Raw genomic sequence first — 19,101 nt, 5'->3', positions numbered from 1 at the left:
GATTACAAATTCCTGTCAGTAGAGTGATGATCGTAGAAAAATATGCTTATATGAATTTAAACAGACAAACTGACATAACAGCTAGAACAATAATCAATTCAAAACATAGTCACGCGAACATTTACGCCCAATGCCAAAAACATTGCATTTGGCCAACCGGGAACAAGCGGCAAAAGCGATGCGAGCGCCACGGGTGAGCCGTTAGCATGCAAATGCTAAATGTTGGTATTCTTCTGTCTATTTAAAACTTTGGTAAAGTTTTGTGCTAATTAAGCTTTAATACAACAGATACTATAGAAGCATCAAAGAAGTTTGCCGATTTGAGAAGAATTTAGTAAGCTTCGTAGAAAAAATCCATTTAAAAACCATCCTTCACATACTTGCCAATAAAATTGTTTTTTTTTCGTTTGCACTAGGCAACAAACACAACAAAGCTAATTAGCACCCACTTCGCATTCGCAACGCAGCATTAATTTTTCACATACTGACTACACATCCCGCGGAAATTGGCAAAGCTGTTTAGTTGAATAACTAATTGACCTTGGAAGATATTTGAAGTTGCGACTTGTTTGATCTTTCTGTTCGATGCTGATTTTTGTTTGGCACCACTATTATAATGATTTGAGTACACTAGCAGTTCTAATAAATAAAGTGCTAATTTAAGTATTTTTTCCTTCCCCACGACCAGGCGATGATCCGGATTTTCTCTACTTTGGGTTTCTAACGATATGGACCTATGCGCTATTTTGGGTGATCGGTGGTTGTTTCGTGTTCATGGACCTCACCAATAAGCCAAAGTTCATGCGGAAGTACAAAAACCAGCCCGGAACACATGAACCCCTGGAATGGAGCAAACTGAAACCTTTGTTGAGGACCGTCATCATCAACCAACTGGTGTTTGGAATCCCAACGTCGTACTTCTCGTACCACGGCCGGAAATGGGTCACTTCAGGTCTACCAGAGATGCGACCGCTGCCGTCGCTGGAAATCGTCATCCGAGACATGTTGGTGTGTATCGTCATGTGGGAAATCACCTTCTACTACAGTCATCGACTGCTGCACGCCAACTTCTGGTACAAGTACATCCACAAGAAGCACCACGAATGGCCGGCGCCAATTGCCTGGGCTGCCATGTATGCCCATCCGTTTGAGTTCGTCATCAGCGATCTGCTTCCGGTGTACATTGGCCCTGCTCTGATGGCCAGCCATCCGGTCACGATCGCCATCTGGTTCGTGTTTGTCATGATGGACACCCTGGTGGATCACTCCGGGTACCACGTGCCATTCCTGGGAAGCTCCGAGCAGCACGATTACCACCACTTGAAGTAAGTGTTTGAGAACGAATTAGGAGTTAGTTAGTTATATCAAAATCTAATAGTGAACCACCTATAAAAGTTTTTCGCAGCCTAAATATATAACGCATAAATCGTGGCATTAAAAGATTGCAATGATTTTTGTCAAAAATTATCAATAATTTTATTCAACATTTCTCGCATAACTTCTGATCTCGCCCTAAAAGCCATTGGTAACTATGTGTGTAGCTCGTTGTTTCTGAGCATTTGAATGGATTTTCATGTTATTTAACAACGCTATGGGGAAGAAATGATCATTATCTATCTGCCCGTGATGTTGGTTTGGATGCTTATTCTTTCATTTGCTCAGAAACAACGAGCTACACACGTGGATACCAATGGCTTTTAGGGCGTTATCTCAGAGTATGCGAGATTTGTTCCAATGTTTCAACATTGAATATTCTATGTAACTCATTGGTACTATACCAGGGAGGAAGCTTCAGAATCATTCTCAAAATTTTATTTTGAATTCTCTGCAGAGTTTTCTTCCTGGTATTACAACAGCTAGTCCATATTGGTACAACATACGACATGACTGGCCTGAAAATTTGTTTGGATATCAAAAGCTTATTCTTAAGACAAAGTTTTGATTTTCTATTCATAAGAGGATAGATACATTTTACATATTTGTTACATTTGGCTTGAATGCCCTCAATGTGATTTTTGAAAGTTAAATTCCTATCTAGCGTGAGCCCTACTTAACTTCATATGACCAATTTATTGGAATTCCTCTCCTCGTGACATGCCTACTTAAAGGTTTCTAATAAACGGATTTTAATTTATGTGGGAATATTATTAGTTGTGTTTTGGAAGCATTAGGAGATATCTTAAATTTTTGCAAGTATGAAGAATAAATATCCAAACTTTTTGCAATGTACTACAGATGACATGCAGGCCTCGTCCTTTGGCGGAGAGGCCTGTGTCATCCGCAAACATATATTTTTGACCCTAAGGTAACTCAGGTAATTCATATGTAAAAAATATTGTGTAATATTGGTCCCAAAATACTGCCTTGAGAAACACCAGCACAATGTGTGTTGTAAAATACAGTGATACCTCCATGAGTCTTTTGAAATTATTCGCGGATCTTCAAGACGGTATTTCTGTAAGAATTTCAGGGATTTCAGAAAGATTCCTGCAAACTCTGGTCCGAATCTTTTGAATTCTTGTAAACTTTAGATCCCTTTGATTTCCAGTTCCGTTGGGATTTCTTCAATTATGGTATAAACCTTTGAATGTCTGAATGTAAAAACGTAAAAGAAAATCCTTAATTCAACCACTATTGTGTGAATTTATTTTCATTTCTAAGAATTCCAGGGATACTACCAGGAAACCTACCAAAGTAACAAGAATACCACAGAAATACTAAGAATCCCATATCCATCATCGGAGTTCAACATGCTTATTTTTTTAATTCACAGAGGAAGCTCAAAATTCTACTGCTATTTCATCAATTTCTCAGTACTGGAATCTTGAAAATGTTAGGAACTTTATAATTCCACAATTGCTGTAATCTCAAGATTCCTTCATAGTATACAGACCTCTAGCTAAAATTCCAAAATTCTCAGAAAAATCCTTCTTGTCAAATCATTATAAATTTCACATGCACATAACGGGAATGGTTATCGCAAATTTACACTTTAAATCGTGTAAAGTTACATAACCTACATGAATTTGTGTTCATGATCGATTACGCGATGTATAGCGGGAACGTAGTAATATTCATATTTTCACATGATTTGGCATATATGCATGATTTTATTGATTTTAAGTGTCACTCTGAATAGAATTTTCTTAACGTGCAGCATCAGTCACTGCTCATGTTCGAAAGTAGTAGGTACTACATGTTCGAAAGGTTGTTTATTCATACCAAATTCATACATGAAGTTCAACGCTTTTTATTCATACCGCCCAATGCTTTTTATTTATATCCAATGCCTAGCCCGAGAGCGCATTATTTGTTAGGTATTGAAATACCACACCACACTCGCCAACCACGTGCTGGCTGGGATTTCTGTAGTGCGGGCTTCCAATAGGTCGCGACGTTCTCAAACGACCGGCTACGGAACATGAGTCCGTTGCTCGATAAACACTTGATTTAATTCATTATGATTCGTGGTTTACGGCTAACCAGCGGAGTGGAAGCCGTGATTATTGAGCTGAAATCGAACTCAGGTTACCTTCTGCGTCCATGAGCCCTCTCGTGGCGTAGGGACAACGTGCCCTATCTAGAGAACTGGGAGTCGTGAGTTCGATTCTCACCGAGAAGACGTGTAAGTTTTTCGCAAACTTCACATCAATTTTACCATTAAATCCAATTGCAAAGTATATGTAATGTTTAGTTTTTCGGTAGTTGTCATACTTTCTGGAAGTTTCTTGACGAGGATGTAGAAAATTCCATCATCGCCAGGAGCTTTCATATATTTTATACTTTTAATACAAGTTCTCATTTTTTCCAAATCAGTCTTACAGGAATTTTCGAATACTTTCTCTTAATTGAGAATATTTTCAAAGTCCTAAGTAACTTGATTTTCAATTGGACTAGTGAGTCCTAAATTACAATTGTGCGTGATTTCGAACTGCATATCAAGTTTTTGAGCTTTTTCGCAATTAGATAGTGGTAATTATTTATTATTTAATCTGTCAACGCCGGAATTGGCTTCTGAAGTTTTTTTTTCAAAATTTTAGATAATTTCCAAAAGGGCTTAGAGCAAGGGTTCAATTGAGAAATCTTATTTTCAAAATTTTAATTGAGAAAATCGTTTTTTAATTTCTTTCTGCAGATCCTGCCATATCATTTTTATAACAGAATTGCGAGTGCGTTGAAATTGCCTTCTCATCACGTTTTAAAGACGGATCAAGATTTTAAGATCGTCGTCTAAAATCACGGATTCGAATTTTACTGCGCATTTTGGTATTCCGAGACATTGGTTCAAAAATGGGATTTGTTAAAGTTTTGAGAGCATTGTCAATATCAAGTTTTGTTTGCAAAGAAATGTTAACATAATGATAACAATCAAAGTATGTATTTCAATCGGCTCGAAAATAATTGAATTTGGAGCTGATAGGATTTAGAATCGCTTTATATTTATTTGGAGTATAACAGTGACATGATTAGAAGCAAAATCAGCATAAGTAACCAATTGGCTACAAAGGTGACTAGAGTTAGTTAACACCAAATCAATCGTAGAAGGGTTTCTAGAAGAGCTTAGCTTAGCTTAGCTTAGACTGACTACACATATCAATGGTTGCTATTCCGTGATTGACCGGAGTCAGTGAAAATGCACAAAGAATCAACTAGAAGATCGGCTGGGATTGGCCATAATCTTCTTCAGTGTGCATAATTCAGTGCCTCTATTTATACATGGTCAATAACGGCGCCGGCCACGTCCTTGCAGTCAGGTGGGATTGGGGGAAGGAATGTTAGTGTGTAACCTTTGCTATTTGGAGACCGTGTTTGCCTCTGCATCTCCACAAAGGTTACTGGGAGGGATGTTTGTTAATGGGGAGGATCGTTGGGTCACAGGATTCACTTTGATAAGCGATTAGACCATGATAAATAATTATTGGTGAGATTTAAACATGCTTATATGTAAATATTATTTTTTCATTTGATATGAACAATATCTATGTAGAGAAAAATTATGCCGACACTTGACGTGACGAACCTTTCAAAGTTTGTTGAATAAAGTGAACCTTTCGCAAGTCTACACTCGTAGTGTCGAACCATTCAAAGTTTTTTTTTAATTACAATAATAAAGGTAAAAGGAAAAAGGTGTTTTGAAAAAAAAAAAAAAATAGACATTAATAATTTATGAATCAGAGTTTATGTCGACACTCACAGTGACGAACCTTTCATAGTTTGTTGAAAAATCATATTTACGTCTCACCGTTGTAACGATTAAAGGTGCAGTCATACATATTTTATAGATTAGAAATAGTAGCATGAAACGAGCTCACCAATTGATCCGTCATCCTTGAGCAGCAACAATCCACTTTCAGCTTCACTCATTTGATCGGCTATATAAAAGCACTCAGAGAAAATAGGCGCACGACCCGAGAGGGAAAACAACTGACGACTGCTCGGGCTTTCTTGCTGCACTGCCCAGGAGCAAGTGTCAACTTCGAAAGATCAAAAAGAACTAATCGAACGCGTCACTTTTTCACTTTACCCGACCGATCGCGCGACATGTTTGATCCTGCCCTCGTCGCCGGCTCCCGTAGGAGCAAGCGTCAAGGTCGAAGGATCAAACACAACTCTCAATCGTAGAAGGGTTTCTAGAAGAGGAAGAAAAAGTAAAGCTTCTTCTCCTTTCTGGCGTTACGTCCCCACTGGGACAGAGCCTGCTTCTCAGCTTAGTGTTCTTATGAGCACTTCCACAGTTATTGACTGAGAGCTTACTATGCCAATGACCATTTTTGCATGCGTATATCGTGTGGCAGGTACGAAGATACTCTATGCCCAGGGAAGTCGAGAAAATTTCCAACCCGAAAAGATCCTCGACCGGTGGGACTCGAACCCACGACCCTCAGCTTGGTCTTGCTGAATAGCTGCGCGTTTACCGCTACGGCTATCTGGGCCCCGTAAAAGTAAAGCTATCAGATTATTGAATTAAGATATATCCTGATGAGCACTCGTCAAATAAAATTCTGTCGTTGGAATTACTTTGCGAATTATTCCATGAGCGATGTTTGGCATCAAGTCACCAATAACTAAATTTTTTGACTTATTGCGAGTCAACTTCCACAAGTCATTCTAAAGCAAATTTATTAGCTGCCCAGTGCATTGAAAAGGCAAATAAGCAGCTATGGAAGTATTTAATAAGCTGTGTTTCAACAGAAACACCCAAAGTTTCAAAAACTATGGTTTCAAATGACGAAAAAAGTTTATGTTTTATGCGCCTATGAATGATGATAGTAACTCTATTAAAAACTTTACTATACATATTATGAACGTTCAGAAAATAAACAGCTCGTCATCTTTACCATTTGAAGAGCGAGCCTTCCAATTCAAAGTATTTAAAAAGAATCCAGCTTTTTACGCTAGCATGCCATAAAATTTATATCACCCCCTTCTGACATATTTTGCCTTTACTATAGTTTTGTTTATGGCAGAATCAAAGTAAGCCTTTTGATGCTGAAACTTTCCATGGACCAATGCACGAGTTAATTATTTGACGTTTGAGCGGTGCCGTGTTATTTATGTGACCATGGCAACGAGTGAATTTGGCTCAAACGTCAAATTAATGAACTCCTGCATCGGTTCATTTAAACTTCAGAAGTCTTCATTCTTGGTTTTGAAAATTGAAAATTAATGTTCATTATTTAATAATTAAATTATTCATCTATTTTTGTAGGTCAATGAAAAGCGTTTGAAAGCAGCATCTAGGAGAACAGATCTCTATTGATGAAGAATGAAGAATCTACATGTTTCACGAGCTGGACTGAAAACAAAATGTTAAAATGTTATCTTTAGCGAGACCATCTACTGGGAAATTGATTATTCATTACAATTGGGCATCCTGATGCCTTAGCAAAGAGTTTAGAGGATTTCTAAAAAATAAAATGTGCGAAATTTGACCAGAAAATAGACAACAAAATCGTTTAAGGTGCAATCACGACGATTCACGGCCAAGTCCTTTCTTGTGTTCTACGTCAGTTTTCTACTAGTGTTCGAACTAAACCATGCTGTGGAAAAAAAAGCTTGATCGTTCCCTCTCCCATTTTAAAGTATTTTTGATTGTAAAAAAATAATAAAAATAACACAATTTTCTTTCAATTTCCTTTACTTAATAATGGAATATATCATGCTAACCATGTACGGCTTATAAAGTACATACATCTATATGTGAACTTATTTTTAAGGATTTAAAAATCCATTTAAGATTTTTGCTGGCTCCGTTCTTCAAAATCAAAACAGTGCAGAGCCCCATAGAATTGAAAACGAGCAGACTCACGGACAGACTCATATTGGCTCCCCAGTAAACACAAAGTCGTATACAATAACGCATAAGAGTACAAATGTGGAGGCGATATACGCACATGCGCCATAAGGCTGCATGCAAAATGAACGTATATCGCCTCCACATTTGTACTCTTATATCCCTTCATATACGATAGTGTGTTCACTGGGTCCATACCATACTAGAGAATTCAACAATCATGAAAATGAGTTAGTATATTATTACAAAAAAAAAAACATTGGAATCAGAAGCTCTTCAACGTGTCCACTGCGTTTTATTTTTCATGCTGCAGCTTTCAGTTGCTCTCTTCGTATTCCTAGGAATAAATGAAATAAGTTCCTAAAAAAATGGAAATAGTTTTTAAGAATAAAAACTGAGACTCCTTTAAGGTGAAGATGAATCGAAGCCAAACTTCAAATTTTCAAGAGCACAAATCTGGAGAACCGAACACCCGTTTGAGCTGAAAACTTAATCGATTGGTCAACACCAGCTAGTGACCAATGGATTAAAGCTAAGTAGCCCGTCATTAATTTTGGCGGCAATGATGATTTATAGCTTGCAATTTCAATGTGATAAATATCAGCCTTGATAGTTCATGTTGACTTGAGAAAGTATCACTGTATGTACTAACATTCATAAAGTATGCTGATACTTTTTCAGTTGTGTCTGTTCAAAAGCTACTGATTTTCTACGATTCAAAATCTGGAGAAAAATGAACAACAATCATCAACGACGCGTACAAATTTCAATGACGGATTACTTCGCCTTAAGTTTTCAGCTTAAACGGATGATTGGTTCTCTAGATTGGTGCTCTTGAAAATTTGAGGTTTAGCTTCGATTGATCTTCACCCTTAACTACCATGATTTGTTCAAACAAATGCAAACAGTGAAAATTCTTGACAGTTCAATCCACAATCCTCAATTACAGCCTACTAAGGCCAAGCTATAAAACATATAGGCAAGAAATGTCAAATTCAATTCATCTGCCCCCCTGTTTCATAGCTATCGTAAAAAGCTGGATATATTTGCATCCATTAGAATAACGTAATTCAATAAAAATTGTATTAGTAAATTTTACACCAACTTGGACTGCTTCAGCCATAGTGGTGGTTTTCAACATTACATCAATCATATGATTCAAATGTTCAGTTACAAAATTTAAATCAGAGCGAGGCATGTTACTAGAAGTAGGTACACTTTCTGTAGATTTTCTGTTAAGATTTTCCTGAGTAGTGTTTGGTCCGTTGAATCTGTTGCATGCTCCTTTGAGGGCGAGCGACGGAATCCGAATCAATTGTGTCCGGTTCGCGTTGTGCGGAAGAAATAAAAACGAAAACAAAGTGTGCGAGTGAAAAAAAGCAACGATGTTTCATAGCGCTTAGTAATATTTGAACTCACGAACATTCGCATACGCTCGTCATACTCAGTTTGTTTTTGTTTTCCTCAAAGAAACTTGCATACGCTTTCCAGACTAATCACCCGATTTGAAAATTTACACCTGTATTCTGGGTGTTTTCCGAGACAGAGTGCATACTGTTTTCCTCTAAGGTTCACAACCACATCTACACTAGGGCACCCATACCATTGGGCGTGATAACCACTATAGAAGAGTGCATGGTGACGTCACAAAAAATGTTCCTTCTCTGTCCCTCTTTCATCACGCTCAATTGACTGTCCTGCTCTTTGACATTCACTGCTGGAATTGTTTAGAATTTTTTTAATATGGAGTTGACATTCACTACTGGAATTGTTGACATTTTTTTTATATAAAGCGTGCAACGATTTATGCTCTTTTGTGGGCGAGCGATGGTATCCAGATCAATTGTGTCCGGTTCACGTTGTGCGGAAGAAAACAAACGAAAACAAAGTGTGCGAGTGAAAAAAGCAACAACGCGTCAGTAGTGTTTGGTCAGTTGAATCTGTTGCATTCTTCTTAGTGGGTGAGCGTCGGAATTCAGATCGTGTCCGGTTTGCATAGAAACCGCACTATCGGTATCGATTATCCGTGTATATGTTCACGTATTCATTTAAAATTATATCTTTATCGTTTACCAAAACGAATCCTTTCCCATATCCAAACTCCCAGTGTTTTCTTGTGGAAGTGCAGACTCCTCGGATTCCATAAAGCAAGTAAAACGTCTACATTTTCCTCCCATTCCCAAATTGACCTGCATTCGGACGCAACCGGTGACGGTATTGTTTGTTATAATAATGAGAGCACTAATGTGTAAGTACATTGAAAATGCTACTGATCCTGAGTAGCATCTGTTGGTTCCCTGTGTAAGTACAGCTGTTCTTGGATTAACGGAGTAGTAAATGCGGGCGCTCAATCATGCCCATGCTTATGCTAACTTTCTGTGGGGATTTTCCGTTGATGAAGAGACGAAATTGAGATTACCTGTGGCGGCATAAGCATAAGTATTTCAACATGATTTGAAACAATTCGAACTGTTACCCATTTGAAACAATTCGAACTGTTACCCATAGGAAGAAAATTTAAAGGAGACCAACTGAAATCTCCTGCGACAACATTGGCATAGGTATTTCCTTGGGTATTTTCATTCTAACGGTTACCCAACAGATGACAATTAGCTTGTGAATGAGCTTGATTATAATTTTCCTGATGTGTATGATTACTAAGCACACATTCTTTAACTGGAAAATAAGAATTGTGCCTGGAGAATTCCAGCTACGAATAACGTTGCTGTGCATCTGCCTGGTATGAGCCTCAACGATTCATTTTCGCGAATGGAAAAGCCAAAAATTTGACTTATGCTTGCCCCCGCAATTCGCGCTTACTAACTTTTTGGTATTTTCTTTCATAGGACAGACGTCCTTAGCGTGAGCTGCAAATAATGCATTTAGCATCCATGCGGCAATGTTTGGTACTATGACCCCACTTTTGGCACCGACGGCAGTGGGCCCTGAAAATTTCCTCCAGGTTTCTGGAAATGTTCCTATGTTACACGCACATCGAACATAGGTGTTTGCTTTTTTAAAGTCATAATATTGCTTAAATCACTTTTGTTGAAGTGAACTAAACAAAGTTCTCAAGAAAGCCCTTTCCGACGAATGCCAGATTAGGTTTTCTTTTTCATAAAGACTACTTGGACTGGGAAATAAATTATTTATTCCATTTTTGATCTCTTACTCTTCGTCATCTTACTTATAGCCACCTGAGGGTCCTTTTAAGCCGACCATAAACAAACGTTCAGTTTTTTCGTCATAAGTAAAATATAGGTGCCACTTCTCTTCCAGATGTCTAAAAAAAGTTCACGATCTTCAGGAGTTTCCGCGAAAAACCCGACAGCCTCCTTTCTTTGCGATTTGGAAGGAAATCTTGATTCCCCTAATGGAGTTCAAGATTTCCTGCCTAAATCCCCCAAATTCGGAACAACTGACCACGATAGGCGGCACTCTTTGTCTCCTTACTTGAATCAAAGAGCCTGGGATAGAGGCTGCTTCGGTTTGATGTTCGGAAAGTTTGTCTAACCATCGAACTGATTGCTCATTTCGATTCGTTTTGCGTCACCGATTCTCTTACTCGATTTGACTTATCATATTTTTACGTGAGATAAGACTATGTTGACGATAAAAAGCCCTTCAGGCTACTTGCGTGCCGATGCCTTACCTCAATTAGGGGTTCCTGGGGTAATATGCACCACTTAAGGAAAATGTGCCGAAATGAACACTAAACATCATGTATGTAGTGTTTTAATACACTAATCTAGTTGGTTTGGATTCACCTTAAATAGTGTTGAGCGAATCTTCATCATAATTACATTAGATTGCTTTAAAATTTAACTTTTTCGAAACACTATTTTTGCGTGAATTATGATTGATGCGGGGCATGATGCACCGCTTTTTGGGGCATGACGCACCACAACATTGAGGCAAGACGCACCACAACATTGAGGCATGATGCACCACAACAATGAGGCAAGATGCACCTTCGTGTTTTAAACGAAATTTTATTTATCGAAAAAATAGGAGTTTTTGATGATTTTCGCCTAGAAGATGATACAATTGTACATAAACACGTTGGTAAAGGTTGAAGCTTAATGATTTTAGTTTATTTTGGAGTGGATCGTTCTGCCCCGATCAATGGAGTGCATGCTGCCCCAGCTGTGAGGTTAACAGAAAATGTTATGGAAAATAGAAATAGTTGTATTATTTCGCCAAATCATCTCATCAACAATCAACCTAGTCTCTAATCATCTGTTTTATGGTTGAAGGTTGTAAAAATCTAATTTCATCACTTTCAAAACAACAAGTGAAATGATCGGGAAAGTTACATCAGAATCATACTTTTCGAATAAATTGTTCTATTTCCCTGTTAAGTTTTTCAAAATGAATCAAATTTTCAGGGTGTCAACAATTTGCAACGTTTCATCAATCTGCATATTTTTTTTTTACTCAAAACTAATTTATTTCAAAGAAATTGACAAGGTGCGTTTTGCCCCGGCAGTGCATATTACCCCAGGAACCCCTACTATATGTTTTGAAACGCCAATTTACAATTCAATTTACATAATGTTTATATGTCTGACGAAAAATATTGGTGTTTATATGGACCATCTCTATATTTTTTTTCTTTTCCTTTGCGCACTATTCTAAACAACACATGTCGGTCAGAAGAATTTGGACTCATATTTTGTTCTGCTTTTACATCACTATATTAGGGGAACTTACGTATTCTCGGCAGCTTAAGCCGATGCCGTGCTTCTTTTGTAATTTTCTCGGACATCAGCAGACAAATTCCGTGTTTTTCTATTTACATAGACTAATCCAGTTGCCTGCGTAGTAGTACAATGTTGACAAAATTTTCTTTGTTTGCTATGAGAACTGTCACAACATTGCTTTTGTTTGCTGTGAGAATCCAAATATAAACAGAATTGCTGCAAAACAACCACTTCCTTGTTGGCCTGCCGTTGACCGAAAGCTCAATAGCTTCAAACAAACATCGATACCTTTTTCATTCTGAGGAAATCGACTTGTGTAAGATTGATTGTGCGTTGGTGTTCGTGACAGTTTGCTTGGGGACCTCTATTTATGCGTTGCTCAATCCTCTATCGATTCACACCGACAGACTTGTCAAAATGCTTTTGGAAACGTTTTTAGAACGCTGCGAACATCCCTTGTCAGTGTGACTATTGTCGGCAGCCTCAATCTCTTCGGCAACTTTCCCATAACAACTGCTGGTGAATCTCTTCGGCAGCTCCAAATCAGTCGCATTTTGAGGCGTGCTCATTTGAATTGATGACATCTCCGGCGATATCGTTTGTTCAGTCTCGGAAATCTCGCCAGCGAAAAGCGGGCAGAACAAAGAATCATCTGAATGTTTCCACTGATGTGTTTTGATAGAAAAATACTGTATATTTGGTGTTTGAAATTTGGTTGCCGATAATAGTCGAATGGTGCCGAACCCGTAAGTCTCCCTACTTTCCAAAATTTTTTTTGTTGAAGTGTTTTCAAAGTTTATAGATGGTGTGGTTTTTGAAAAAATCATCTCTTAAGTTTTCAGTACACGGTTTGCCAAATGTGCAAATATTTGGTTAGGCATAAACCAACAGACGAACATCGGTCTTAACACTGACAAAATATTTACTTTGTTTAATATTTGTCTGGATTTCTATCAATCAGTGCCAAATATTTTCCATAGTGTACTGATATCTTTATTTATATGAACTTACGACATCTCATAAATTAATATCTGGATAGCCAGATGTACAGTATTAAACAAACATTTGCAACTTTTTCGATTTTCCTTACAGAATAATCAATTTCGATGGGCTAGATCTCAGCTATTTTAAGACCGGTTTTTAATGAAAATTTTAGACCACGTCAGACATAACTTGTACGTAACAGGGAGGTTAATAACAAAAGTAACAACGGTTTGACTAAAGAGAAATTTTTGAAGAAAAATTTGAACGATTTATCTGAATATAGCAAAGCCTAACACAAAGAACTATCTTCAGCAAATTTATTCATCTTGTCTAAATCAACAACTTGGCTGAATATACTACGAAACTATTCCTTCATTTTTAAATTGCAACAATAATCAAAATTTGTCAAAAAAAAAAATAGTTCAGTCAAACCTTTATTGCTTTTGAACTTGTGGTTGGAAAAATCGCTCGAAAATAGATGTTACAATTCATGTTATGTGGGGACGGACCTGGTGTAGTGGTTAGAACACACGCCTCTCACGCCGAGGACCTGGGATCGAATCCCATCCCCGAGATAGGCACTAAAAATTTCAGTGACGACTTCCTTCGGAAGGGAAGTAAAGCCGTTGGTCCCGAGATGAACTAGCCCAGGGCTAAAAATCTCGTTAATAAAGATAGAAAAAAAAATTATGTTATGTACGACATGCTGTAAAAATTCAATCAAAATCGGTCTATAAACAATTGGGATCTAAGCCTCCAAGACTGACCATTTTGTATACAAAATCAAAAAAGTTGCAAAAGTATTGTCCTATACTGTATGTAAATTAATGGCTTGCATTAAAGTTGTTTTTTTTTATAGCTGCCCTGATGAATACATCGGCCGCTTCACTAATTGTTCGAAATCTCCCTATGGCGATGGACCTTCGTAATCAACTGTCTCAATCAAGTCATATAACATAAAAGCATAAAATATCAAGAGCACATGGATACGGAAAACTCTAGATGGTATACTATCGTCCGGTACTGTATATACGTGATCTTTCTCACGCGTCCAGAAATACAGCTAATGGTGGGTTATTTGCAAGCGATGGCTTTACCTGGAATTGTTAAACCATATTTTGAATTCGACTAGTTGATACCGTGTTGGTTAAATTGTGGATGAATTGATACATCGAACAACGCCATTTCACTAGTTTCAATTTATCTTATATATTACTGGTTCTCTCATCACAGCCCAGTTCTTATCAATTTGAAATCGATTGATTGACGATTTATCATACAAAATTGTTCATAAAATCTAACGAATAATGAATAAATAATGACTTTTTTCTATAATTATTCATTTTGAGCATTCAAGTTTCAAGCTGTTTTAACACTCAAAAATAATAACGATGTGTTCAAAGGTTGGTTTAGAGCGGTACCTATCATCGGGCGACTCGTATCGGTGAAAGCCTACCAGCGTTCTAATCATCAATGACGTGATTCCCCGACTATTCTATGTCTGTTCGATATCGAAACTGGTTTTCCGTTCCTGTTCAATGATAGTTGCTTGTACGCATTGAGCAGTGGCACGAAACGATAATAACAAATAGAAAAATAGAGAACCGTAATATAATATAATCTGTTTATCGCAATAAATCTTGTTGATTTCAATGCGTCATATTTAGCCAAATTTGTAACATCTTGTAAAATTTTAGTAAAGAAATTTATAGCAACTGGTTGAATAATTACAGTTGAAGTTTGCTATAGCGAAAACTTTTATTGTGACAGCTCTCTATAGTGACTATTCTTAACTATCCTTTAATATAAGATACAACTTTAATAACGACATGTGAAAAGTCAACGGTAACAATCTTTATTCTGAATTGAAGGAAATTGAATTAACAATAATGTGGGATGTATACCCAATGATTTTCCTAACGACCTCGAAGTTCCGTACACATTTCTAGAACGAGCAAGCTACGATGTACAGAGTTTATACAATGACTAGCAGGAAAAATCCTTGAGATCATAAATGTTGTAATGTTCATTAGTAAGTTGAACGTAGAGTATGAGAGAAGCAATATTTGCTACAGACAGAACTTTGATTCAATTACAGCCATTGAAGAATATTATTTGCTTCTACTCATCTTAAGACCACTGTGCACAGCCCGTTGCGTATAGAGGTCGATAGGCGCTTTAACAACTCATCGAAAGTTCATACCTTTTTGAACTCCGTGTGTCTCCAACAATCAACCACTAATCATCCGTTTCTGTTTGCTTTTCCCATTTTCAGATTTAACCAGTGCTACGGACTCTTCGGTTGGTGGGACACCCTACACGGTACGAACGAAGAATTCCGCAAGAAGAAACAGTACCTACGAAACAAGAGAATATTCTCTCTGAAATCAGCTCGCGAGCTTATTCCAGATGAGTAGACCAGCGGAAAACGACGATGGACGTCGTCAGAGAATGGAAGAAAGAGGGGGGGGGGGTCATGAAAGCCTGAAGCCCCCCAGCAAAAATAAACAACTTCTAATACAGTACCTACCTATTACTACAAAAGACACATAGTGGTCACACTCTATCGGTGGAGTTGTTGCTCAAATAGCTACTAGTACTACAGTTACTTTTTGGATTAAGCTTTGAATGTTGTAGACTGCTGCTGATGGTGTTACAGATCTTATGTGGAACCAGGAAAGCAAAATACAAAAAACTGAACCCAAGTGATATAGAATATCACTTGGTTGAAAATGTGTTAAGTAGATAGAAGAACTAGTCTTGTAAGCTTGTATGGTAAGATCTCCTGAGGTCTGATGGGGCACATTTCCTCTTATCATCAGATGAATGCTGTGCAGAAATAAAGACTCATTAAGTTTCCTTCGTGGGCGCCTCGTAACTGTTGAGAAAATGACCCTATATATTGAAACTACGTTGACATGTAAGCAGAACATGCATGTGTACGATACTCAAAAGCGTAAATAGTTTCAAATAAATGTTATAGTTCAATAATCTGAGTATGATGGACCTAAGCGAGACATCATCCTTGACTGATGTAAAGCTCAATTTTTGTCACATTGATTTTTATATTACTCCGTAAACAGGGTTACTTGATATTGCAAGTTAAGTTGATAGTACAGGTAGTCTTCCGGACTCTATTTTATGAAAAAATATTAAGTTACAATTTGCACAAGTGAAATGAAACACTAAACATTACATATATTTTACAATTGGGTTAAATGGACAAATCAAAGTGAAATTCACGAAAAAGTTACACGTCTTCTCGGTGAGAATCGAACTCACGACTCCCTGTTTGCTAGATAGGTGCGTTACCCCTACGCCATGAGAGGACCCATGAACGTAGAAGTTTAACAATGAAGCTTACACAATGATGAGTGCCAATCTCGTACGCTTTAAGGTGAAACAGTTTGGAATCAACTTCTAAGATTGCACTAAAACTTCAAAGGCACAAATCTCGCAAAGAAAGCATCCCACAACAGTGTACTTTTTATTTTGGCTTTGTGCACTAGCAGAAAGCTTAAAATAAGAAGATCAGGAACGTTTGCCAACTATTTCTCCAGTTTTGTGCCTTTAAAATCGTGAGTAGGGGAGAAGTCGGCCATTGTGCCGGCCATCTTTGCATTCCAAAATGGTTCACCTTAAGCCAGTAGAACACAGAATTAAATATTTGACTTTAATGTATGTTTCAAACAAATGTTTCGACTAATATCAGTCCAGCCAAATGTGAACTAGAAGCTTTAGCATAAACGTTTCAAAATTCAGTGCATCATTACTCCTTTCCTGGCACACGTCGATCAATAATGTTGTAAATAGATATATGAGATAAAAAATTCGAGCTCCTGGATTAGATGCAAGCTATGTCTGAACCAGACAATTATAAAAATAGAATGTACATCGGGTTTTTTTCTCACAAGAGTTACACAGCAAAAAATTCTCAAATTTACTTGGCGCGTAAATTTTCACGATAATCATGTTAAACGAATTATAACTGAATAATCAACGATAAGTAATGTAAACTGTCTCATTGCATTCGAAAATGCTTGCAATCTTGAGTGAAACTGAAACATTTCTAATCTTACATGCAACATTCGCCAATGTTGCATGCTTTCTTGCATCTTGAAAGTGAAATTGCAAACAAGATTGCTCAGTTTACATGATTCCACGCTGAATATTCTGCCGAAAATAATGCACATGGATGGATCGACGGCTTGTCATTCCATGTGCATTATTTATGATTTAATTTTCAGCGGGAAAATCATGTAAACCGAGCCGTTTTGCAAGCAATATTAGGGATTTGGTAACAATGTTGGATAGAATAGATGTGTTTATAGGTTTTATCATTGAAGAATACATGAGATATGGCTTTGCATGATTGAAACTAAAATAGCGTTACGTGTAAATCTAAGATTTTTTTGGTGCGTGATCTCCAACGAGTACAATGTTTCGATTTTTAGAACCGTCTGGTTCATACATAACGTGAGATGATTTTTTCAGTTATCAGACACAGGGTCGCATCTCGTCACTCACGCTGAATTTAGAAGGGACAAGCGTGTTTGCTCAAACTACCAGTTAGGCACACAACCCTTCAGATCGACAAGAGCCCAAGTCTAGAAACCAAAAAACCGTTCGCACTGAAAATTTGATCGATTGGTCACTCGCTTCGTTCGATCAAATTTTCAATGCAAAGCGTCATTTTGTTGTGTTGTGGCATCTTAATTGTGTGATTTTAATATTAATTGACAGTCATTGTAATTGCTTCCAAAAGGGTCCCCTCAACAGAGGTTTAAAACGCTTTCAAAGAAATCAGTGGGTTACTAGAGTTCGTTGGAGAAATGAGTTCGCAATTGTCAAAAACTTTCCGGTGGATTCTCTAGAACCTTTTAAAACCCCTTATAACTGGTCGGTATTTGGTATAGCCAAAATTTATTTAAAAATTCAGAAAAGAACGCTTGTGACTTGATTTCTTGACTGGGTTTCTCGAAGCACAAAACGTTAGATATTCTTATGTAATTCTTGTCGTTAACATAAGAGATCTTATGAATATCATTCTTTTTTCAAATTCAAAGAGCGATTTTCTAAATACATAATGATTCTAAAGAATTTCATAATTGATATCTATGATTCTTCATTAGAGTATCCTATGTAATTATACGTTCATAATACGACGCAACGATCGATGAAAGTTCACAAGTTGTCTCTTACGGCTCTATTCCATACGAGAATCATTGTCAAAATCATATTCCATAAGAATATCGCTTCTCCCTCATACGTTGCGTTTCCTCAGTGTACAAGAAAAATAAAAAGAATATCGGGAATTAATGTGAAATGAAATGAATTTGTCTCAACTGTTATACAATCAACTCTCCATAGCTCGATATTGAAGAGATCATCGAGTTAGAGAAGTATTGCATTACATAACACTAAACCAGACCAATTGTGTATCAAGGGACCGTAGAGGTAGCCATGAAAACCTATTTTTTCTATGGTTCTCTAATTAGATATCGATATACGGAATATCGAGTAAGGGAGAGTTGATTGTAGGACAAAAACTGTATAACAAAATCTTCGAAATGTGCAACCATATTTCAACTTTTGAACCATTCTTATATAGCTTCCCTGTATTATCCAATTACATATTATTTTCAAGCTGTTTCGCATTTCCGAAGCTGGTAGACGGTAGAAGTAGCTGAATAAACACCTAAAACGATTCGAATCATATTTTACAATAATGTCATAACTGTTCTCACACCACCTTATCAAACTGTAAAAGTGTGTGAAATGTAAAACGCAACTTTTATTGAGCGATGATCAACCAATTTTTGTCTTAAAGCTGCCTGCCACAGAAAAACACATATAACACTCGGATTTATTTCATAGTGCAGCAAAATATCGCTCAATTCTAATATATGGTAGTGTGCCACACTGTCACATGCTCACTTTTGGCGCTCGTATCGCTTTTGTTCGCTATTTCCGCACTACCGCCACCTAGTTTCCGTGAAGGCGAATTGTGCACTAATATTCGTGGTATTATGTTCTAAATTGATAAATGTTCTAAATGCTATGTCCGTTTGTCCGTGCCGCTGCTGCATGTTTGTCGTATAGCAAACGATAAAGCGCTTA

General features: G+C 37.3%; 1 protein-coding gene across 1 annotated transcript in view; it reads left to right on the top strand.

Moving 5' to 3' along the window:
• Positions 1-15,843, top strand: part of LOC5576269 (fatty acid hydroxylase domain-containing protein 2) — a 58,133-nt gene extending 42,290 nt beyond the window's left edge. Inside the window, exons 2-3 of the mRNA XM_001662509.2 lie at positions 689-1,325; positions 15,257-15,843. Coding sequence (XP_001662559.2) covers positions 689-1,325; positions 15,257-15,398 — 779 coding nt within the window. The 3' untranslated portion in view covers positions 15,399-15,843. The remainder of the gene's footprint in view (positions 1-688; positions 1,326-15,256) is intronic.
• The last annotated feature ends 3,258 nt before the right edge of the window (positions 15,844-19,101 follow it).

This window comes from Aedes aegypti, chromosome 3 (assembly GCF_002204515.2).
Source record: "Aedes aegypti strain LVP_AGWG chromosome 3, AaegL5.0 Primary Assembly, whole genome shotgun sequence".
Classification (NCBI taxonomy): domain Eukaryota; kingdom Metazoa; phylum Arthropoda; class Insecta; order Diptera; family Culicidae; genus Aedes; species Aedes aegypti.
This window is presented reverse-complemented; position numbering and strand designations above follow the sequence as displayed.